We start from the raw sequence: 20,521 nt of genomic DNA, 5'->3' as shown, positions 1-20,521 counted from the left end.
TCGTTTTCTTCTTTACACCAGGAAACTTGCTCCACGAGCCGTGACATTGCCGGCAACGTCGTAGCTTAACGACAGCTAATAAAGCCGAACTGCCATAAAGAGGTGCGGGAGATAATTTTGCAAACTCTCCCGCGGCATCTCCCCTAATAATTCGCGCGAAACGATTACGGCTGACCATAAAATTACGAGCGCGCGCGTTTCTCCGCTCGCCGAGGAGATGAATTGCGAAACGCGTTGTGGGGTTATACGACCAACGCACCGTGAAAATTAGGGGGTGGACACGCTACGATTCTCGCCGCGAGCTAGACTGCAGTCGATGACTTCTACGTCAAGTTCAAGGGCTATTCCAATTATCTAATTTCGATTACCTCTTGCAGCCTCCGTAATCTATCTCGTTTGCCCGAGTTGTACGTTACAAGCACGCATTTTATTGCTGTGCATACTGATATCACTTTTAAAACAACGTGACCATTTTTTTCTAATGCTCGGGCCTCTTTGCTTGTTTCAAAGTCAATCAGATTGTTTTACGAATATGTTTACGTTGTAAGTAATTTTAAATTCAATAAAAATAAGTCAAAATTTCAAGTAATATTTTATGAAGCATTCACATGGCTTTTAATGCACAGCACTGCGATTGCAAGTATACAATTCCATTTATAATTTTCCATTTCATGTTGCATTATTTTTTTTTTTTTTTTCTGGAGCGAATTTTTTAGTTCGTTTGATATGGAAATACCGTAACGCAAACAAACTCGCCACGGCGCGCCCGGCGCAATTTAATGGCTCGCCGCTTGACGAGCGCTAAATTTCGGAGGGTCCGGTTTTATAACACGCCGCCGGCGACGAGTCTCTCGCAATAAACAAGTTAGTTTAATGTTACCCGAGTCTTGTCTATTGCCAGAGTCGATTATTTTCGCGAATTACGCTATAGAGCCGCGACGCGCACATATCGCACCTCGTAAATTTGGACTTTGCGGCGCGCTCGCTCGTGCGACAAGTTGCTCTGTAGCCGCCTCTCAGAAATGCGCGGAAAACTCTGCCAACTAGTTGCTGCGAGAGTTTATACGGAGAGCGGAGGTAAGGGGTCGTCGATCTGGGCAATGATGTCCGTTTATGTCTCTTGAATCTCCATAAATAAAATGCGCGTCGATCGGATACGAAGTGTCATAAATCTTTGAATGGATGACGAACGATAGGCACAACGTATAGGCGAAGTTACAGATGGAGCGCAAGAAGAATCGTTGCTCCCCAGACGAAACACACGAAAAGAATAACGAAGAAATGCGGCGAAAAGCTCGGACGACGGCCCTCGGCCGTTTCTAATAAAGCAGAGCAAACACAGAGCGGCCACGTTGCGCGAGCCGCTCTCGTCGCGGCGCCGAGCGCGAAATTAAAGGAGAAACGTCAGCGCGCTTGATGTCGCTGAGGAGATTGGACGCGAGCCAGAGCGCCAGACCGAAGCCGATCTGCGGACAACGAGGCCGCCGATTGATTCTCGCTGGCTTCTTGCGCGAGGAAGGGTTTCGCCGAGTACGGACGACGGTCGTCGGCTATAACGAACGGTTACGCCCGCAATCGCGTTTACATATTTCCTTGATAGGCCGCAGACTTTCCAGGGACGATCGTTCGACGATTAGGGGGCCTTTGCTATTATGCCGGAAGCTTCGCGTATATTATTCTAACTGCCCCTCGGGGTGGTAATGGATATTGATTCTGGGATGAGGGAGGTAAAAGTTTACGCGCGCGTATATTTGTAATTGGCGATTGGATGAAGCCCGCTTTATGTTTTGATTTACGTTTCGGAACACTCAAATAGTCAGACCAAGTTTTCTACTACGATGCTTAGTATTCCAAAGAAGAAGACCGTGAGAAAATTTGAATTTATTTGCATTCGGGCGCGCGCGCAGCATTATATGTTTCCAAATTACTTCTTAGCTCATCCATATTCACGACTATACACTGTTAGAGAAGAAGCTCGCCGATTAAATAAATTTCCCTAGCGGTGAATATCGTATAGGCGCTTACAGAGCTGTGTCTCGCTTTTTAATCGGAATGTTTTGTAAAACGCGCTTTAAATTGATTGTTAAGGCGGACGTTTACTGAAAACTTTTAAATCCGCGATGAATCAATAAAGACAAGAGAGAAACTCGTCTCTCTCTCTCTCTCTCTCGCTCGCTCGCTCTCCCCGACTGCAGAAGTGATCATCCCGTAAAATTAATCGAACCTGTAGTAGTCGTTAGGGAAGCTCCGCTCCCCTTCTGTACAAGTCGCGCTTGAAAGCTCAGATGAGAGGACTCGTGCCGAAAGGCCCTTGCAGGCATTTAACTTCCCTCCGTCTTGCTTTCTCTCTCTCTCTCTCTCTGTCGTGAGGCAGAAGCAAACTTTATTTCAAGACGCGTGGGCTTTTCCCTCTTCGTCGCCTTTTCGTCGTCAAAGCCTTGCCTTTAGTTTACGCTCTCTCTCTCTCTCTCTCCTCTCTCTCTCTCTCTCTCTCTCCCTCGCTCTCTCCTCTCTCTCTCTCTCCTCTACTCTCTCTCTCTCTACTCCTCTCCTCTCTGTCTCTCTCTCTCTCTCTCTCCTCTCATCTCTCTCCTCTCTCTCTCTCTCTCCTCTCTGTCCTCTCTCTCTCTCTCCTGTCTCTCTCTCTCTCCTCTCTCTCCTCTCTCTCTCTGTCTCTCTCTGTCTCTCTCTCTCCTCTCTGCTCTCTCTCTCTCTCCTATCTGCTCTCTCTCTCTCTCTCTCTCTCTCTCTCGTCGTAATTTTTCGGCGCATAATTTGGCGCGCGCGCACGGCAATCAAAACAAAAGTCCTCTCGTCGGCGCTGATTCTCCAATTTGCGCTCTCCGCGCCCCCAACCTGGCGCCACCAGGTTTGCGCGCGATCGTCCAACAAATGGAAAGTGATTATCAGGTTGCTCGAGCGAATTTGGTGAACAAGCCGACGTGACCGTTTGCAAGCCGCCGTGACGGAATGAATTTTCGAAAACGGTATTCATTATCCACCTCTGCCAACTTCTTACCGAAGAACAAATGCAGACTTAATTGCGGGCAAAATAATATTTATTTAGTCACGTAAGGCTTGATGCGTAGAGTTTTCAGAACGTGCCATTATTCATATCGTCGTACAAAACAAAAATTCCGATATTTCAAAATACGTCAATAACGTAATGATGCCACAACAGAAATAATTTATATTTTTAATTCTTATAAGTATTACCTTCTATTCTTATAATCAAAGTATTTTAATTCAAAATTCCCAATTAGTAGCTTTGCTAATTTTTTTTGTTTGTGTAAATTACTCTTTAATTGCCGTTCTGATAATGAAAAATGAATGAAATATTCAATTTGAATGAATGTTTAATGTATTGAGTATGGATGTCCAAGTCACGGGAACAGAAAAAAAGTAACAGTAGATATGAATTAGAATAAATTATTACTTTTATGCAGAGTATTACATCAAGTACAAGCTAATATTCGGAAGTATCGTTCAATTTGAGCATGGTACAGATTGTATAGCCTCCAGTATAGCAGAGATACAAAAACATAAAAGTTATACATTAATTTTAATTGACAACAAGAACTATCACTACAATGAATTTTGTGCAATATAGAACAAGATTTTTACGGATACTTCACGATCGAAAAATCTCTCCGACAGCAGAAATTAAATAAACGGTAAGCTAAAGAATGAGGAAGAAAAAGTAAGGCACGTAGCACATTAGTCAGGCCTCCCCTTATACATTATTGAAGCATAAGGAGAAGCAGATCAGAAAACGCACTCTCTCGCTTTCTCTCTCTGCCTAATTGGTAAATCAATTTGTCTTTTAATCCCATTTGTACATGAAAAATGAAAGCCAATTAATTGCGGCTCCGCGCGCGAAATGGATACGCTTGATTGTGGCTGGCACGTGATAAGGGAAAACTGCTTGTGGCGAATCGAGGGCCGTGGAGAGGAAAAGACGCGGAACGAAAATACGAGCGAGACGAAGAAGTGATTAGAGGGTGAGCCGAGTGAAAAAAAAATCTGCAAATGCGATGAACGATGTACAGATATACTTTTCTCATATATAAGTATGAGTTTCTTTGATGATATAACAATGTATTTATTATATTTATAATATTCGTAAGAAGTAAATGTAAAATATTCGTTCAAATACTTACTGGAGAAAGTTGGACAATGATTTTTTAATATTTAAAAAAAATTGTAAGCCTACAGCCGTATTATTAACGAACGTGAACACAAATATCTCCAAAATATTCGACAGTATTGTATAAATACTTCGAAATTAATCTAGGATTAGCGAAAGCCAATTTACAACAAAAAACATCAAGTTTTCAATATAAGATCGAATAGTTTTTCACCGGTTGTGAAAGAATGGGGGATATTACGTACGATCAGTATTTTCGATATCATACGATAAAAAAATCATAAATGGCGTTTACAAGCGTATCCAAAAGATTAGAATAAACAATATAAGGATCATGTATCGCTATACCTTTATTTGCCGAGTGACACTCTAAGATCGAAGTAATAGCAGACTCTCGATTATTGACTCCGAGCGAACAAAATATTCTACCCACAATAAAAGACGCACATTTAAATAACCGCCATTTAAGCTGATATTGTCATTTACAAAACAAAGTATTATAAATGATACAACTCGCTGGCGTTACTGTGCGAAGTAATATTTTGTCATCCGAGTCAAGAGGTTACAGTGATTTCTCAAAAAGAATTATGTTAATATTAAAGACATAAATTGTTTCGTTCGATGTATACCGAATATATATAAAACAATATATATCGCAAAATAATTTTAATTTTAACCTAAAATTTTTAAGGAAAAATATACGAATATAAGGATAATCGATTTTTATTAAAAGTTAAAATGAATCGAAGATACACAAATGTTATATAAATACAAAAGATACATAAATTCTTTATACATCGATATAACTTAACCTTAATAACTAAACTAAAAATAAATGTTTTGCTTTATCTAAATATTGGTTTATTAAACAAAGTGATAGCTAAAACACGATATTTTTTCAACTTAATGATTTTTATTCACATAAATATAAATTCAGTCAATTTGCTTGATTTATAATTTAGTTGTTATGTTTATATTCTCTAAAACTATAGATTTCTGTAAAAATTCATTGAAAACAAAAATGTCTGAGATCTATTAGTTTAACGTTTTTACGGGATATGTAACGTATTTTTACTCATTTTTCAGGTTAAATCGTCAACCGTAAATTTGAATTCGTCTCCACTTTACGCCCAGGACAAAGGGTCTGTCCCCTGTGGTGCTAGAAACTTGCGATGATTTAATTTCATCTTATTTGATTAAGTCGAGCACTTACAAATAATTCTTGAAAATTTGCTCCTGGTTATAACACCCCAAGGTGTTTAGCTTTGTCTCCTTGAAGAATTGATTTGTTGCTTATATGTACTCGAGGACAAGTTTCTTCTCGAATTAACTTTATTTCGTTCAATATTATTCTTCGTTGTTTGAACCATAACTTTATCTATATATTTCTTCATATTATATAAAAGGCCATTGTTGCATGTGAGTATGACGATAAAATAGTTGTGTCATTTGTATAAATGGCGATTTTAATATTTTTCATGGTTAGAGGATGGGTGTTAATCAAATCATGGGTGTAAATTAAATATATTATAGGACCAAAACACTTTCTTTCAGAAATGGCTTTTATTGGACGTAGTTCAGTGGCTTTGTTATTTATTTGAAGTATTTATTTTTCAATTATTTATTTAAAGTAGATGGAAATGTTTTGGTAGAAGTTTATTATCGAATGCTTGGGCTGCGACGAGACATAATGACTTACGATATCTATTTTTTTCAAAAATATTCCGGAGTTTAGTGATTACTCTGTTCGTTTTTGCTCCTGTAACGTGATTGTTACAAAAATTGAATTGATGATCTGGTATAATGTTTTATTCCAGCAAAATTTTCTTTAGCCTTTTGATTATTATTTTTTCGGGAACTTTTGAGAATGTAGGAAGTGGACTGATTGATCTGTAAGACGAAATAAGTTCAGATAACTTGCCCGGTTTGGGATAAGTACGATTGTTGCTATTTTCCATACAGCTGGAAAATAAGATAGTCAAAATATTGTATTTATCACTATAATGAATCTTTTTGCTTTTAGAGGTAGTTCTTTTAGTAATTTTCTATTAATGTTATCGTGTTCTGATCTTTTTTTCGTTTTAAAACACATTTTTAAATAATCATTAATGCTTCTGGGAATATAACATACTGATACATCACTTGTATTTTACATAAGATATGATCGTATAAGTGTAAATCTTATTTGAGTTATTATTATACTTTAATCTAAATGGTAAATGTACATTATTCTCATGGTTCAAGCTCGCTAATATTATGTATGGTCACTTGAAACACGACAGTAACAATTTCACAATCGATTGCCAGACAATCCACAAATATACTCACCTGAAAATAAACAACTTTAAACAACAATAAAATTATTTTTCGTCGAGTTGCGATTTCATTACTTTTCCAAAAAAGAAATGTTTTGATGTTTTCGACGTAAAGGCTACACCGAAGCAAAACATACAGACAGAATACAACGACAATAAGGAAAGGACGAAAGGTTACTTACTTTCTCTATCATGACTTCTAGCAATCACGACGAGGAAGGCAGCTGCGTGAGTCATTGCATCATTAAATAGAACGAACATTACCTTCAATCAAGAAGCATATACTTTTAACTCTGCCTTTTTGTATCTTTTTTACAATATACATAAGGTTTGTTTAATTTATCTTTAAAATAAAATTATTTTTTAGTTTATTTATTTTCTTCGATTTATTTTATCCTAAGTTTCAATTTATTTAATTTATTACTTCACGCTACCATTATAAATATGAAAATAAATTTCAAATAAAAAGTTTAAATTTATAGTTCTATTCTCGTCTTGTGTATTTTTCCATACCAGATGAGAATCTACTTTTCCGCACTTGTATCGTTATATATACTAATTTCAACCCAACTCATCGTGCGCACAGTACATTCCCGCATTTTCGGTGAAAAAGGTGCGTTTATATTCGTGTTTTCCACGAATTTCTCGCTTCCCTTAAACAAAAATCTGCTTTCCTGTACTATTAGATAAAGTACTAATAAAATTGTTAAATTAAATACGATTGATTTGTTCGTTCTTTTGAAATGTATTGGAAAATATTAAAAACTATAAAATACAATCTGATTGAATAATTGGTTATATTAAAAAGGATTAAAATTTATTTAAAATAATATTAAAAGTGATTAAATAGTACTGAAATTAATTGTAGATTTTCATATTTGTTGTGACTACGATTAAATTTGATTAAAAGCAATTGAGTTTCTATGGACTCATATAGTGGAAATCACTGATTTTATTAAAAGCGATTGAATAATTAAAATTTAATAAATTTCATTAACTATCAATGGAACATTTTCAGTAGTGCCAACTCTTTGAAGGCCTCTCATGTAAATCAGTCAGGTTCTTTAAGCCAACTATTTTGTTCACTCACAAATGACCATTGATTATTCACTTCAAACAGAATATGCTATCTGTATTTATTCACTTTATTCGGATATAGGAGAGACCCGGGCAAGATGAACACAATAAATTTTTGAAACTTCAAGAGCGAAAATTGCATACGCTATAAAAGTCAATTTTAATAGTCTCATAAACCACTTCGATAGCTGAAGCCTCCGAATAATTGAAATGTAATCAACAGACGTAGTCTCGGTCACGAGAAAAGCAGACTGCACGAGCGAAGCTACATATAACAGGGAAAGAGAGAAGGGAGGCGAAAAGTGAACAGAGGGGGACGAGACGATGAAAACGAAGACATTGCGTGCGTGCAGCACACAAGATCTCTACAACTTGCGCGATACATTTACTACGAGCAGCCGGCGCTGAATTATTCGCACGCAAGAGAAAAAGCGAGATGCGCGGGGCGGGGGGAGGGGGGGTTAAGCGACGAAATTATTCATACGAGAAGCGACGAAAGAAAGCGAGAGTGTATGACAGAGCGGCTCAATTAATCACGCGACAGTGAGACGAGTTTAACGAAGCCACGCGTTGCTGCCGCCCCGCCGTTGAACGGAAATTAATCTCGACGCCGCGCGATTTTTCATCTTCATGAGAGAAGGGGGCAAGGATTGTATCGGCGCCTTTGTCCGCAAGGAAAATCCTTTGTTTTCTCTCCTAAACCTTGGCGAATTGAAGGGATTTGAGCTTCATATTCGGCGATGCTTTTGTGCAATTTGCAAAGCAAATTCGTATTGAGCCTCGAAATCCGTCAAGCGATTCATTTCTGTACTTCATTTATTCTTTTCTTTATCCTCGATACTTTTCTGCATAATGTTCATTTTTGAGTATTATAAGCACGGGTGAAATGTGTTCCAATATGAAGGCATTGAACAATTTACGTTTGACATTACGAATCTAATAATCTGCAAACTGGCAGAGACATTTTTCTTGGTTCAATTAGTTTATATGAAAAATTGAAATAAAAATTACCAATGATGGATCTGTCAACGGTAGTAAATTTTTTAGAGAAGGCTATTAAATATGTTTCATGAAATTTGCATTTATTCGTGCATTAATATCGAATATTACTTCTGTACTTTAAAGTTCTTCATGAAATCAAAAGAAATATAAGCAACATGTGTCAAGCTTCTTTAGAAGGAAACATTTTCGTGATTTATTGAAAGAAAGTTATTAATAAAAAAATGAGATTTACTTTGAAAGCTTACCAATGAAAGATATCCGATGCAAAGCTTTGACGAAGAAGCTTGCGACTTGTTATAACAAGTACGAGTGAAGGATGAATGGCCACCAAATAATCGTCGCGCAAAGATCGATTTCACGTAAATAATAAGAGAAAGAGAGTGAGAGGGGCAGGGGGGGGGGGGTGGAATCTCTGAACTTGGTGACAAAGAGGTCAAAAACTCTCCCTTTGGCGCAATCAAACTGTCGCGCTTCTGACCCCTTCCCCCTCGCGAAGGGATGGACTTGAAAGCTCGCTCACGCGCTCACAGTTACTTTTTAATTAAAAGTTTAACTTTTTTTGCCCCACCGGATCTCGTTACCTCGGGAATGGACTGAGTACAGAGACAGGCAAAAACTTCGAAAATTGCCATTTACATTTGGGAGCTCAAAGGACCACTGAAAATCCGCTGTGGCAATGTTATGTCTCCCGCGATTATATTCTATTTTTTTTAGCACGAGCGCGCGCTATTCCGTCTCCTCGTTTGAAGTTGAAAGTTTGCGAAAAGTTTTTGTTGTGCTTGGCAGAGCGAAAGTAAAACGTTGAGAACATCGTGGAATTAGTCTCCATGAATCGTTTTTACCGAGAAGTTTTAGCGGTACACCTACCAATTGCGCAGTACGACGTCTTTGTGAAATGATTAATTATACAGTAGAAAAGAAAATTTTATTGCCGCTAAGGGAATAATAATAATTTATTTACTAAAGAATAAATTTTTAAATCGATCGTGTGAATTTCTAGCAAATTTCGCACTCGAAAAAAATGTTGATGAAAGTGTCGAGAAGTAATCTTTTTAATTTAGTCAATTTGATTTTCTCTTTGTCTGCAGAAAAGTTTTCAATGGACCCCACAGAGAGTCGGTGTGGCAGGTGCGTGGAGTAACAGTTGGAAAATTAGTTTAGAGTGCGCCGCACCTAAGCGATAATTGTGTTATCTGAAACTGGACAAAGCGAGACTAAGTATTTCAGCTTTTAAGCTCCAAACAGGTAGAATTGAACAAAATCGACTTTTTTATACATTTACTAAAATCGTAAATTGAAATGTTCTTTCTGAATATTTTCTGGCGAAATTATTAAAATAACAACTCATATTTACAATACCAACGAAACGAACTTTTGTTAATGTATGCGTTTAATTTAAAATATTGCTTTTAAAATATTGAAAAAATCTAGTAATCGCTTTTCCAGTAAAATTAAATCTCAATTGAACCACTTGTTTACTAAACAATATACAAAATTGCTAAATTCGATCAAATCGTTAATTAGGGAAATTGGCAACAATATAGAATTAAACCGACAACTAAAGCTATTAGCCAAATCAGATGAAGTCGTCAGCTAGTCCAATCAAGTAAATTCAATGTCTACCAACATCCTCAATATCCTCGAGACATCTCTCGAGAAGTCAGAGAGGCTCGCGCGGGCCACACGTATAGTAACGTCGAGTTCTCTCGCGTGCTCATTAAGCGAAGACATCGACGATCATCCTCGTTAAACCGATCGAGCGAGTCTAGCGTCTCCTCCCAAGGGGAATAGCAAACGCAAAAGAGAGAGGAGTCGCTATTAAACCCACGGGACGCAGCAGCAGCAGCAGCAGCAGCAGGCAGCCACTCCACTCACAAGCGGCGCTCGCTAATTAAATTATTCCGAAAAGCGCTTCTCTGCTGCTGCTGCTGCTGCTGTTGCTACTGCCTGTGGTCTTAACGGCTGCGATGACGACGAGACGGCGAGGGCGGCGAGAGAAGAGGTGTGCATCACGAGGCGCGAGCCTCTAACATTTTATCCATGGCGAAATGGGGGATACCTGCGTCAGCGTTGAAACGAGCTTTCTTTCGAGCGCGGGAGAGGGACGCAATTGCGCTCTCCAGCCGGCGCCTTTTTAGGTATTCAAATTGGCGTTGCTTATTCAGGTCTTAGACCGTGCTTTTAACCTGCACTCGAAGGAATATACAAAAAAAAACGAACTTGCGGAGACGGTCGGTCAGCTAGTTTGGCGATTCGTTAAGTGGATAGTTGCGAGTGCCGCCTAGCTGCATACCGTTATATCGTTATAGCAGCGCAATTGCACTAATGAGCATTTAGCGATTACATTTTGAACTTGCGGAATTGTTTTCGTTTCGTCGATGTTCAATGAAAGTAAATGAACGATCGGCGAGTGGCGGCGCAGCTGAAAGCGGAGACAACCCAGCGCTCCGGGGAGAAAAAAACGGCCCGTTGTAATTCATTTTCCCCGTGCAGGCGCGAAAGCGTCTCCGTCAGACTCCTCGGCATTCATCCCGAAACGTATACGCGCGCGCGAGCGCGAAGACGCTGAATTTCACGTATATTTCACTCTCGAGCCTTGGCTTGGCTCGTTGGCCGCGAAAGCAGCGCGTAAGCCAAAGAGCAGCAAAGACCATGATTTCCCACCCTTCGTCGTCGCCCGGCCGCGAGCGCGTTTGTTTCCCGCGCGCGCTGTCACGACAATCGCCAAATTCCACCGTTTAGGTAAATTAGCTCTGTTCGCGAGTGTCCCCTCCCCCCGCCCGTTGACGTCTCGGCGAGCCGTGCGTTTCGCCGACTGGCATGATTTTAGCTGGCGTGAGACGCAAATCCCTTCACTTGGTAATTTCCATTAAAATTTGTTGGAGCTCCAGTTTTCCCAAACAATGGCTTTAACAGACGCTCAAACATTCCGACAGACAAATAGAATTTTATGGAATCGCTCTACATCTTGAATTGAAAGTTTTTGCGCGTTTCTTAAATACTCGCGTAATTGTCGTAATTGGCTTGAGAATGTCGTCAGTTATTCAAACTGATCAAATCAAAGAATATTAAAATGCACGATTCACGTATTTCTATAAGTTTTTCAGTTTTTTTTTTTTAAATTCGTGTCCTTTGAGAAAAAAAGGGGCTGTGCAATTATCGAAGAAGAACGTTAAAGTTTCCAGTGTCCATTTTTTGTTGTTATTTTAGCGCAATTAAAACATTAATTTTTCACTCATTAAACATTATTCGTGCTTATACATACTATACTATTTCATTTATACATATCAAACTTTGTAGAAACGTAATATGTAAACTTTTTATTCATAAAAATATAACTGAAGGTGATACCATTAATTTTTATCAATACCCATCAGGAATCTTGTTGTTTGCACCTTTATAAGTATAATATTTTTATACAAATAGTGCACAAATATTTGTACACAAATTGTAAACAAATACAAAGTATAATATCTATCTATAAATTATGTACAAATTAAGCATCGAGCAGAATTTTGTCGTCGACAATTTCGTAAATAATATAATATTTGTATGTAAATATAATACTCCTCCGGGTATATTTTTATGAATGGAAAATTTAAATGTTACATGGCTACTAAGCATAATACGAGGTCTGTCCGGAAAGTATCGGGCCTACGTTTATATCTTCGCGCCATAGTGTTCGAGCGACCTCTGCCAGAGAGAGACATCAACAGTAAAGCCTCACGAATCTATTGGTTACTAAGTTACTTACTGACACCTTCCGGACGTATAGTTCATGCGCAGCGTATCTTTGTTTACATTGCCTTTTTCACGTTCATTGGATTTTGATATTGTCAAAAATGACTGAAAAACAAGATCGGAAAAACGAGTTCGGAAACTATTGAAATAATGAAAAAGGCCTTCGGAAGCGAGTATATGGTATAAGCGGTTGAAGGATGGTCACACTTCTGTAAATAGTGATTCTCGTTCCAACCGACCTTCGACGAGAAAAACCGTAGATAATATTGAGCGGGTGCGACTTGCAATCGAACAAGATCGTCGTATGACTGTGCGAGAACTAGAAGAAGACCTTGGGATACCAAAAACTATCATTTCAGGAATTTTAACCAAAAATTTAGGAATGTAACGCGGTGGGCAAAATTCATTCCAAAATTGCTCACAGCAGAGCAGAAGAACATTCGCTTAGAAATCGCTCTGGACAATCTGGAAATGATCAATAATGATGATAATGTGCTTAGAAAGGTTATTACTGGTGATGAATCATGGGTTTATGGTTATGATTCTGAATCAAAACAACAATCTTCACAGTGGAAGCATTCTGAATTGCCAAGACCAAAAAAATCACGTCAAAGTCGGAGCAAAGTTAAGTTAATGTTGATTGTTTTTCTCGATTGTGAAGGTGTTGTGCATCACGAACATGCCCCAACAGGTCAGACAATCAATAAAGAATACTACGTTCAAATTTTAAACCGTTTGCGTGATGCAGTAAGAAGAAAACGCCTTCTCCATCACGATAATACGCCAGCGCATTAATCCAATCTTGTGCAGCAGTTTTTGAGCAAACACAATATCGCATTGCTTCGACAACCTCCATACAGTCCCGAAATAGCCCCTTATGACTTTTGGCTGTTTCCAAAACTAAAAAAACCACTCAAAGGACACCGATTCGATGACAAAACAACAGTTGAAAACAATGCGACGAGTGTACTTAAGGCTATCCCTAAAAGTGAGTTCCAGGACTGTTTTGAAAAGTGGGAACATCGATGAAACTGTGTTATTCAATCAAGTGGAGATTACTTTGAAGGATGCTACCCACCAAATGATAAAGAATAACGCTAGCATGAAAATATAAAGGTAGGCCCGATACTTTCCGGACAAACCTCGTATATGATCAAAAAAAAGCGTAGTTTATATTGTAGTAGATTAAGAAAGCAGTAAAACGTTTAAAAAATAGAATGTCTAATAGTATATAAAATATCTTTGATTAAATCTTAGTTATTTATTTAAAAACTTAAGAACAAAAATAATAGCAAAGTGGAGAAATATTTTTTAATTAAAGTATTTCGTGTTCGTTGAGCTTAATATAAATAAAACTGAACTGTGAAAAAAGCCAGAAACCATAGTAAGTGCATCAACCCCGAGTCCGGTCAAGTTCGCGTTGGAGAAATTGAAGCTCTATAGCGCGCTCAAGCTGCATCGCACGACGACCTGCGCCCGATTAAATAAAAGTAAAATCAGTGTCGAGCGACTCATTTATCTATCGGAAAGTCATAACAGAAAGAATAACTGAGCGGTCAGCCGCTATGGCTTCTTGAATTCGCTGATCGACAGGAAATTCCCACTTTTCTTGCACTCAGTTTTGCGTCAGCTTCAAGGAGAATTGAACGAGGAATAAGTCTTATTCATTTTTAGTTTTACGACTCCTTCTAGTAAACGCTGATCAAATTTTTTGAGAGTACAATATATCGTATACATTGTTCATTGATAATATTTCGCAAAAAATAGATGCTGTCTTAATTTTTGTTTTTGAAGTACATTTCAATCGACAGTGTCATTCATACAGTTTAGTGAACGTAAAGTTTCAAACTTTGCAAAACAAAAAATTTTATGAATGAAGGGCAACAAGAATTCATACGAAGTTTCGATTTTGCTTATGTTAAATAAGCTCAAACAATGCTCACAGTGGCCATTGTTAGCACTAGGCAACGGCTTCGAAACCCCCGAGTAAACAAGAAAATCAAGTGTTGTATCGCTAAGCTTCATTGGAGGGAGAATCAGATTAGCATAGTTCATCATAGTCGACTTCCGTGTAATCTCCTTTATTGCATGCGGAATCGCTCTCTTGTAACTTGAATTCTAGAGGATCAGAGAGAAGCTTATATATAACGATGGCACCGCAAAACTGAATGAGGTTCTCATGTAAAACATTAACCGAACGCTACAGAGACTATCTTAAAATATTTATTTATTGGTCACTGGTTTTACTTGTATGCTTTACTGTACATATATACCTATCTGAATAATTATCGATTCGCCAGCAAATAAACACAATTGATTAAGTTTCTAGAAAATGAAGAAAATGTTACGTGATTGTTGAATTTTTATATTGTTTTTGGCTTGGAGACGTTTTGAAAAAAATTGAGTCACAATCAAATTCAGTTTAATCGGTCATCATTTTCAATCGGTCTTTATTCATTAAAAAATCAAATCAGAATATAGCAAAATAGTAAAAATAGTTGATTACGTACCTAGACCGCGAAAGTATTCGTAAGTCCATAGCACGAGCGAATAGACTACCGAGGCGAAGCAGAGTTTGTCAAATACGTCAATTTCCTAACCTCGGTGCGTATTAGCTACTTTCGGGCCACTGGACAAAAATAATGTATCTCTCGCTTCAAATTTAATTAAATATAAAAACAGAATTGTAGGACCAACGGAGAAAATTTTTCCTTGCTGTCTCTTTAACAGATATTTTATCATCAACAATAGCTCACGTTTTCATCAAAAAGTTTATTTGTGTTATCTGCACTTATGGACCAGGGTAACAATTTTTTAAGCTCCCTAATGGCACGTATTTCCAAGAGATTTAAAATAAAAAAGTTAAAGACCACGACATTCATACCTTAATGTAATGGCTCGCTTGAGAGATCCCACCACGTATTAACTGTATACTTGAAACAATACACCGATATTAATAACGATTGGCTCTCCCTTTGCGAAGCTGATATGTTACCTACTTATAACGGATATATAAACCTAGATACGCATTTATGTAGTACATAAAATTAAGTTTAAAAAAAATCTAGTTAGTTCTGAAGAACGCTCAAAAAAATTAACTATAAATTAAAAAAATAAATTCAAAAAATTTTAATTTAGGTGTATTTGTTTTCTTAAAATCGGATCCTAAACCGGGTAAATTCGGTAATCATTATTTAGAACCTTATAAGATAGTTAGTATCCTGCCTAAACGTAATTTAAAAACGGAGACCAAGAAAGACACAAAACAGTTTATTAATTTTGAGGATATACATGTAATTCAATGTAAAATAAAATGAAAGCAACTATAATTAAAAAGTTTGAATGTAAGCACTATTAAAGAATACAGCGTATTATGCTAATATTCATCACGTAATTTATAAGTCAAATGCAACAATACGATCATAAAGTCATCGGTGGTTTCGTGATTCAAGTAGTAGATTAATACGCAGGAGGTCAAGGATTCGAATCGCAAACATGTTCGAAAGATTCAGATTGAAGAAAAGATATTGAAAGCCACTTTATATTATTATTTCTGTTTTGTTACAGTCCATTGAATATAAATTATATTATTAAACAAATTTTACACTAAGTTTTGGTAATTTTGTTATAGATAATCCATTAAATTTAATTGTTTTAAATCTAATCAATTTGAATAGATTTTAATAGCATTATTTTCTGATCTAATTCCAATCATTTTTAATTGGCATTTAACGAATTCATATTTTCGACTAAAAGTTCTTACTGAACTTTGAATTATGTAGAATATAACATTTTCAGCCGGGTTCTGTACCCGAAGAGAAATGATTTCAGTCTAGACTGAGCTGAGACCAGATAATGACCAGTATATATACTGATCAAGGCCTGTCAGGGAGCGTAACACTGCTTTGATCAAGTTTTTATCAGAAACCCGTGCTTGGAACTGATTTCTCATGCTGACATAACCTCTAGTACAGTAACACTAGCTTTATGCTCGCTACGCTCGCTGCCTCAGCTTTTATGTTATCCCGCGCTGAAAAGATTTCCTCCTCAGGTATAATGACGCTCGTTACACTGCTGACGTATAAATAACTAAGGGAGTGTCCACACGAGATCCGTGCCTCTCTCCGACCCCGGGTCCGTCCCTGTCCGAGTTTCTGTATGCGCACACCATCTCTATAATTTCGACTTCAGTGGTGAGTTTCATATTGAATGTGATAAACGCATCTATGAAGTTGCTATATCCGTGATTTATCGCCTTGTAGGCATCCGTTATATATTTTGCAATTTAATAAAACTAAAAGTACAGATAATTAGTTGTAATTCCGTACGGTATAATGGAAAGAAAGATTACGAACTCACCAACTTACAGATTAAATAAAATTGGAGCTATAAATCACGGATATAGCAATTTCATAGATGCATTTCTTGTATTTAATATGAAACTCACCACTGAACTCGAACTTATAGAGATGGTATGCGTATATAGAAATTCGGACAGGGACGGACCCGGGGTCGGAAAGTAGCACGGATCCCGTGTGGACACTCCCTGATATGATGGTATAGCCAATGAAACTGAAAGCTAGGTCGATCAAGCTTTGTTCTTGGTAAATATACGCAGGACGTTACTTTTATATTAATATCTAAATCTAAGCTATATGTATGCGGTTACATCCACAATTATTTGTTTATATAGTTAAAAATATCATATCTTTTCTTAGTAAAAGAATATCTTTATAAGCGATCTAAATATATTTGCATATGTAAATTCAAAATTTATATTTGTTGTATTAGATTGCAGATGATAAATTTGTAATATCGGGATGTAGTATATTGTAGACAAGAAACAGAAATTTTGAAAAATGTACTTACAATTATTACATACGGCCGTAACAGCAGGAGTAGTACGTATCGTTAAATTTATACCTATTGAGCTGAATCAGTATCACACTAGCACTGCCCACTGAGTATCCAGACATTAATTCACGACCCGCCAAGTACAAAATCAACATCAATTATAAGGAAAAAGGTTAATTTGATATTTTTATTTCCTGATGGAACTATACTTACAACTCACAAGACGCAAACAAAAATCCAAACGATAATGACATTCAATAAACGAAAATTAATGTTGATTTTGATGCATCCGCACATCCCAGTAGGTAGCGAAGAGGTGATATGGTGACTGCGCACTCAGTCTACTCAGTCACCTGTCACACTTAAATATGCAAGCGATAGTTACTCATGATTTTGTGTGTTATTAAAAACCATAATGCTCTAGGTGAGAGTATTGTGTCTCCATAAGATTCACTCATTTCGTATTCGTTTCGTATTCGAATACGTTTCAAATTAGCCTCTCATTTCAACGTGTTTTGTCAATTATAATTATCATTCGCATTGTATTCGTGACTTTGTTGATTTTGATATATAATTTCTATACACAGAGAATCGTTAATTTTAGAATATAGTCCATTTTAAATATATGACAGTTCATTTCTCCGTAATCAGTTGATTTGTGAGCTTCCTATAGTGATCATGTTGGTTTTGTAGATGGCACTTATTTTGCGTGCTGACGCGATTATTTTCTGACAAGTCTCAATTATTGGCTCTGCATTGCAATTTTACACATTTTGTAAATCGACATTCAGTTTATCGTTCAAAATAATTGCTGGAAATAATCATTTTAACACTCACAATGGTAACTATGGATGTGGGTGTTCTCCAACCTATGGTATTGAGTTATAAGTGGGAAATAAATCATTTGTCCATCAAATCCGCAGCTATTGAAGAATGTTTTTTATCACCTATATTTTCGACGAAACTTCATAATAATAACGTAGAATGGCGTTTACGGCTTTATCCAAAAAGCAACAAACGTGGACTTGAAAATTATTTATCAATTTTTGTTGAGTATCTTGGAGAAAGTGAAGTTAAAGCTCAAATCACCTTCTCTATCTTGAATTTTGAGAATAAAAGAATCTTTAAGCGTGTAATGAAAAACAGATTATTCAATGAGAAATCAAAATCATGGGGTTTTACTAAATTTAAGAATTATAATTCCATGTTCTATGAAGAGAATAATGAATTTGGAAATGATACGCTAAAAATATTGTGTGAAGTAAATTTCAACCTTACAGTTGCTATGGCAGAACCATTTATAATTACTAAAAGCATTAACTCAGAGAAAAAAGATGAAGAATCAAACTACAGATTAAAAGAATTTGATGATTTTCAAAAGTTATTAGAGACTGAAGTTTTTAATGATGTGACTTTTATAGTTCAAGAGAAGAAAATTCTTGCTCACAAAGCTATTTTAGTTACTCGTAGTCCTGTTTTCCAAGCGATGTTCTGTAACTACATTAATCAGAAACAAGAAAACGTGTTTGAAATTACTGATATCAAATATGAGGTCATGAAAGAATTACTCAGATTTATATACGTTGGAAAAATCAATAACATTGATCAGCTTGGTGCTGACCTATTGATAGCAGCAGATAAATACTCTATTGATGGTTTGAAAATTTTATGTGGAAAAATCCTCTATGAACAACTTACCAATGTTAACGCCGTGGAATATCTCAATTTAGCTGTGAATTGCAATGTTCCTATATTGAAAGCACAGATTATTGAATTCATTGCAAATAATTTGGAAGATATCGTTGATAAACCAGAATTTGAATTCTTTGGAAATTTGAATTCAAAAGTCATTTGTGAAGTTGTCCGTGCCATTTCAAGAAAGAGTGTAAATCAATGAAATTTCAGGTATATACAATCATATTTAGAAGATTCTTGTTAAGATGCAAAAAGTATTGCCGAATGTTAATTATATTTTATTTTTCTCTTCACAGATTTGTAACAAATTATAATAATTTATTTACTTTACTAGAATTTATATTAAAGAAACTCAAATTGGACTAACAATTTTTGCTGATAATATTAATAAATGTATAACTAAATATATTTGTTTTTTAATACAAAAATACAAAATTTAGTAAATAGAACATAATTTAGGTAGAGTAAGTGATACTATCCTATTAAAATCATAGGTCATTAATTTCATAATTACACAAATCACATGAGTGATAGAAAGTCAAGTATATTTTCATTATAAATTATATGACTATGTTTTTATTTAATATACATGTTAAACTAAATGCGATTGAGAGTACTGATATAAAATGTAATACTGTAAAATAAAGAATATAGAGATGGTTGTATTCTGGCAAAGTTAATTGAATCAATGGTGCTGAACACAGTTTATATTACAGCATATAAATATTCTATTGAAGACTTTGAAATTTTGTGTAATAGTCACTTGATAGTGCACTTAAATTTTTTAACAAAATATATTTATCCCTTTGAAAGAGACGATTCTGTTTTAATTATCTTCCATCACGTTGCCTATGAATTTAATTATAATTTTTTATTCATTAAGAAGGTGAAAATTTTGTTAACTACGACATTGTATCTCGTAGTTTAAATTAATTTATAATGAGTAAGTAATTATAAATTGAAAAAGTTAAATTTAATGCAATGATAATCCCTTACACGTTTTTTGATTTCTGAATTATATTCTCAGAATAGACTGTGTACCCAACGCAAAATTATAAAAAGCCTGACTGCGGTCATGTTTGAATGCTCTTGTCAATCAATTAGTTTTCTGCTCGTATAGAAAATTTTACGTTGAAGCGCAAAAGCTTGCCGCGTTGGGCAATTTGCAATGTTTCGACTCAGAGCAGTTGTTGGGAAGAAAAATCAAATTCGTACGGCATGTAACATCGAAGCTTTTAAAAACTACGATGCGATAGCCAAAAACTCAACGTCGAGAGCTAGCGACGTACGTGCGCTCAGTAGCCCAGGGGTGAGCATTCCTGGATGGAGAAAAAAGCTTCCGTCGCCGATGTGGTTAATACGGACACGCGCGTAAGCATACATATGCCCTCCCCGCCCCTACGCAATGTGAAATTAACATTGTTCGGATTCCGCGTGTTCTCCGTAAATCATGGAGAGACCGGAGATGAAAGAGCGTGCGTGGGTTATTGGTCGTCGGCCCTGGTGGCGGCAGCGTCGGACCCTATATTCCCCGGATATATAGAAGCAGCGAAAGCTCTCGGACTTACACGCTAAAATATATGTATGGAGTAGAGAGAGAGAGAGAGAGTTTGGATTTAATGGGGGAAAGCCTAAGCTACGAATCGAAGCCTGCTTGCCGAGAATTTTCAAGAGCAAATTGCCAGATTTC

The 20,521-nt window shown here is 36.6% G+C and overlaps 1 protein-coding gene across 6 annotated transcripts in view; it reads left to right on the top strand.

Annotated features, from left to right (window-relative positions):
- Positions 1–20,521, top strand: part of LOC131674061 (protein roadkill-like) — a 55,229-nt gene that overhangs the window by 1,766 nt on the left and 32,942 nt on the right. For 3 of the 6 annotated variants that reach the window (XM_058952541.1, XM_058952543.1, XM_058952544.1), the window contains 2 exons: positions 9,630–9,786; positions 16,081–19,153. In XM_058952541.1, the coding sequence (XP_058808524.1) occupies positions 17,975–19,033 (1,059 nt within the window). In that variant the 5' untranslated portion in view covers positions 9,630–9,786; positions 16,081–17,974 and the 3' untranslated portion in view covers positions 19,034–19,153. Of the gene's footprint in view, positions 1–9,629; positions 9,787–16,080; positions 19,201–20,521 lie in introns of those variants that run through there. The other 3 variants (XR_009302774.1, XR_009302775.1, XM_058952542.1) reach the window with 2 other exon arrangements.

The sequence above is a fragment of the Phymastichus coffea genome, unplaced genomic scaffold (genome assembly GCF_024137745.1).
Source record: "Phymastichus coffea isolate CEN01 unplaced genomic scaffold, Cenicafe_Pcof_1.1 PCOF00210, whole genome shotgun sequence".
Taxonomy (NCBI): Eukaryota; Metazoa; Arthropoda; class Insecta; order Hymenoptera; family Eulophidae; genus Phymastichus; species Phymastichus coffea.
Note: the sequence above shows the minus strand (reverse complement) of the source record. Positions and strands in the feature narration are given on the sequence as shown.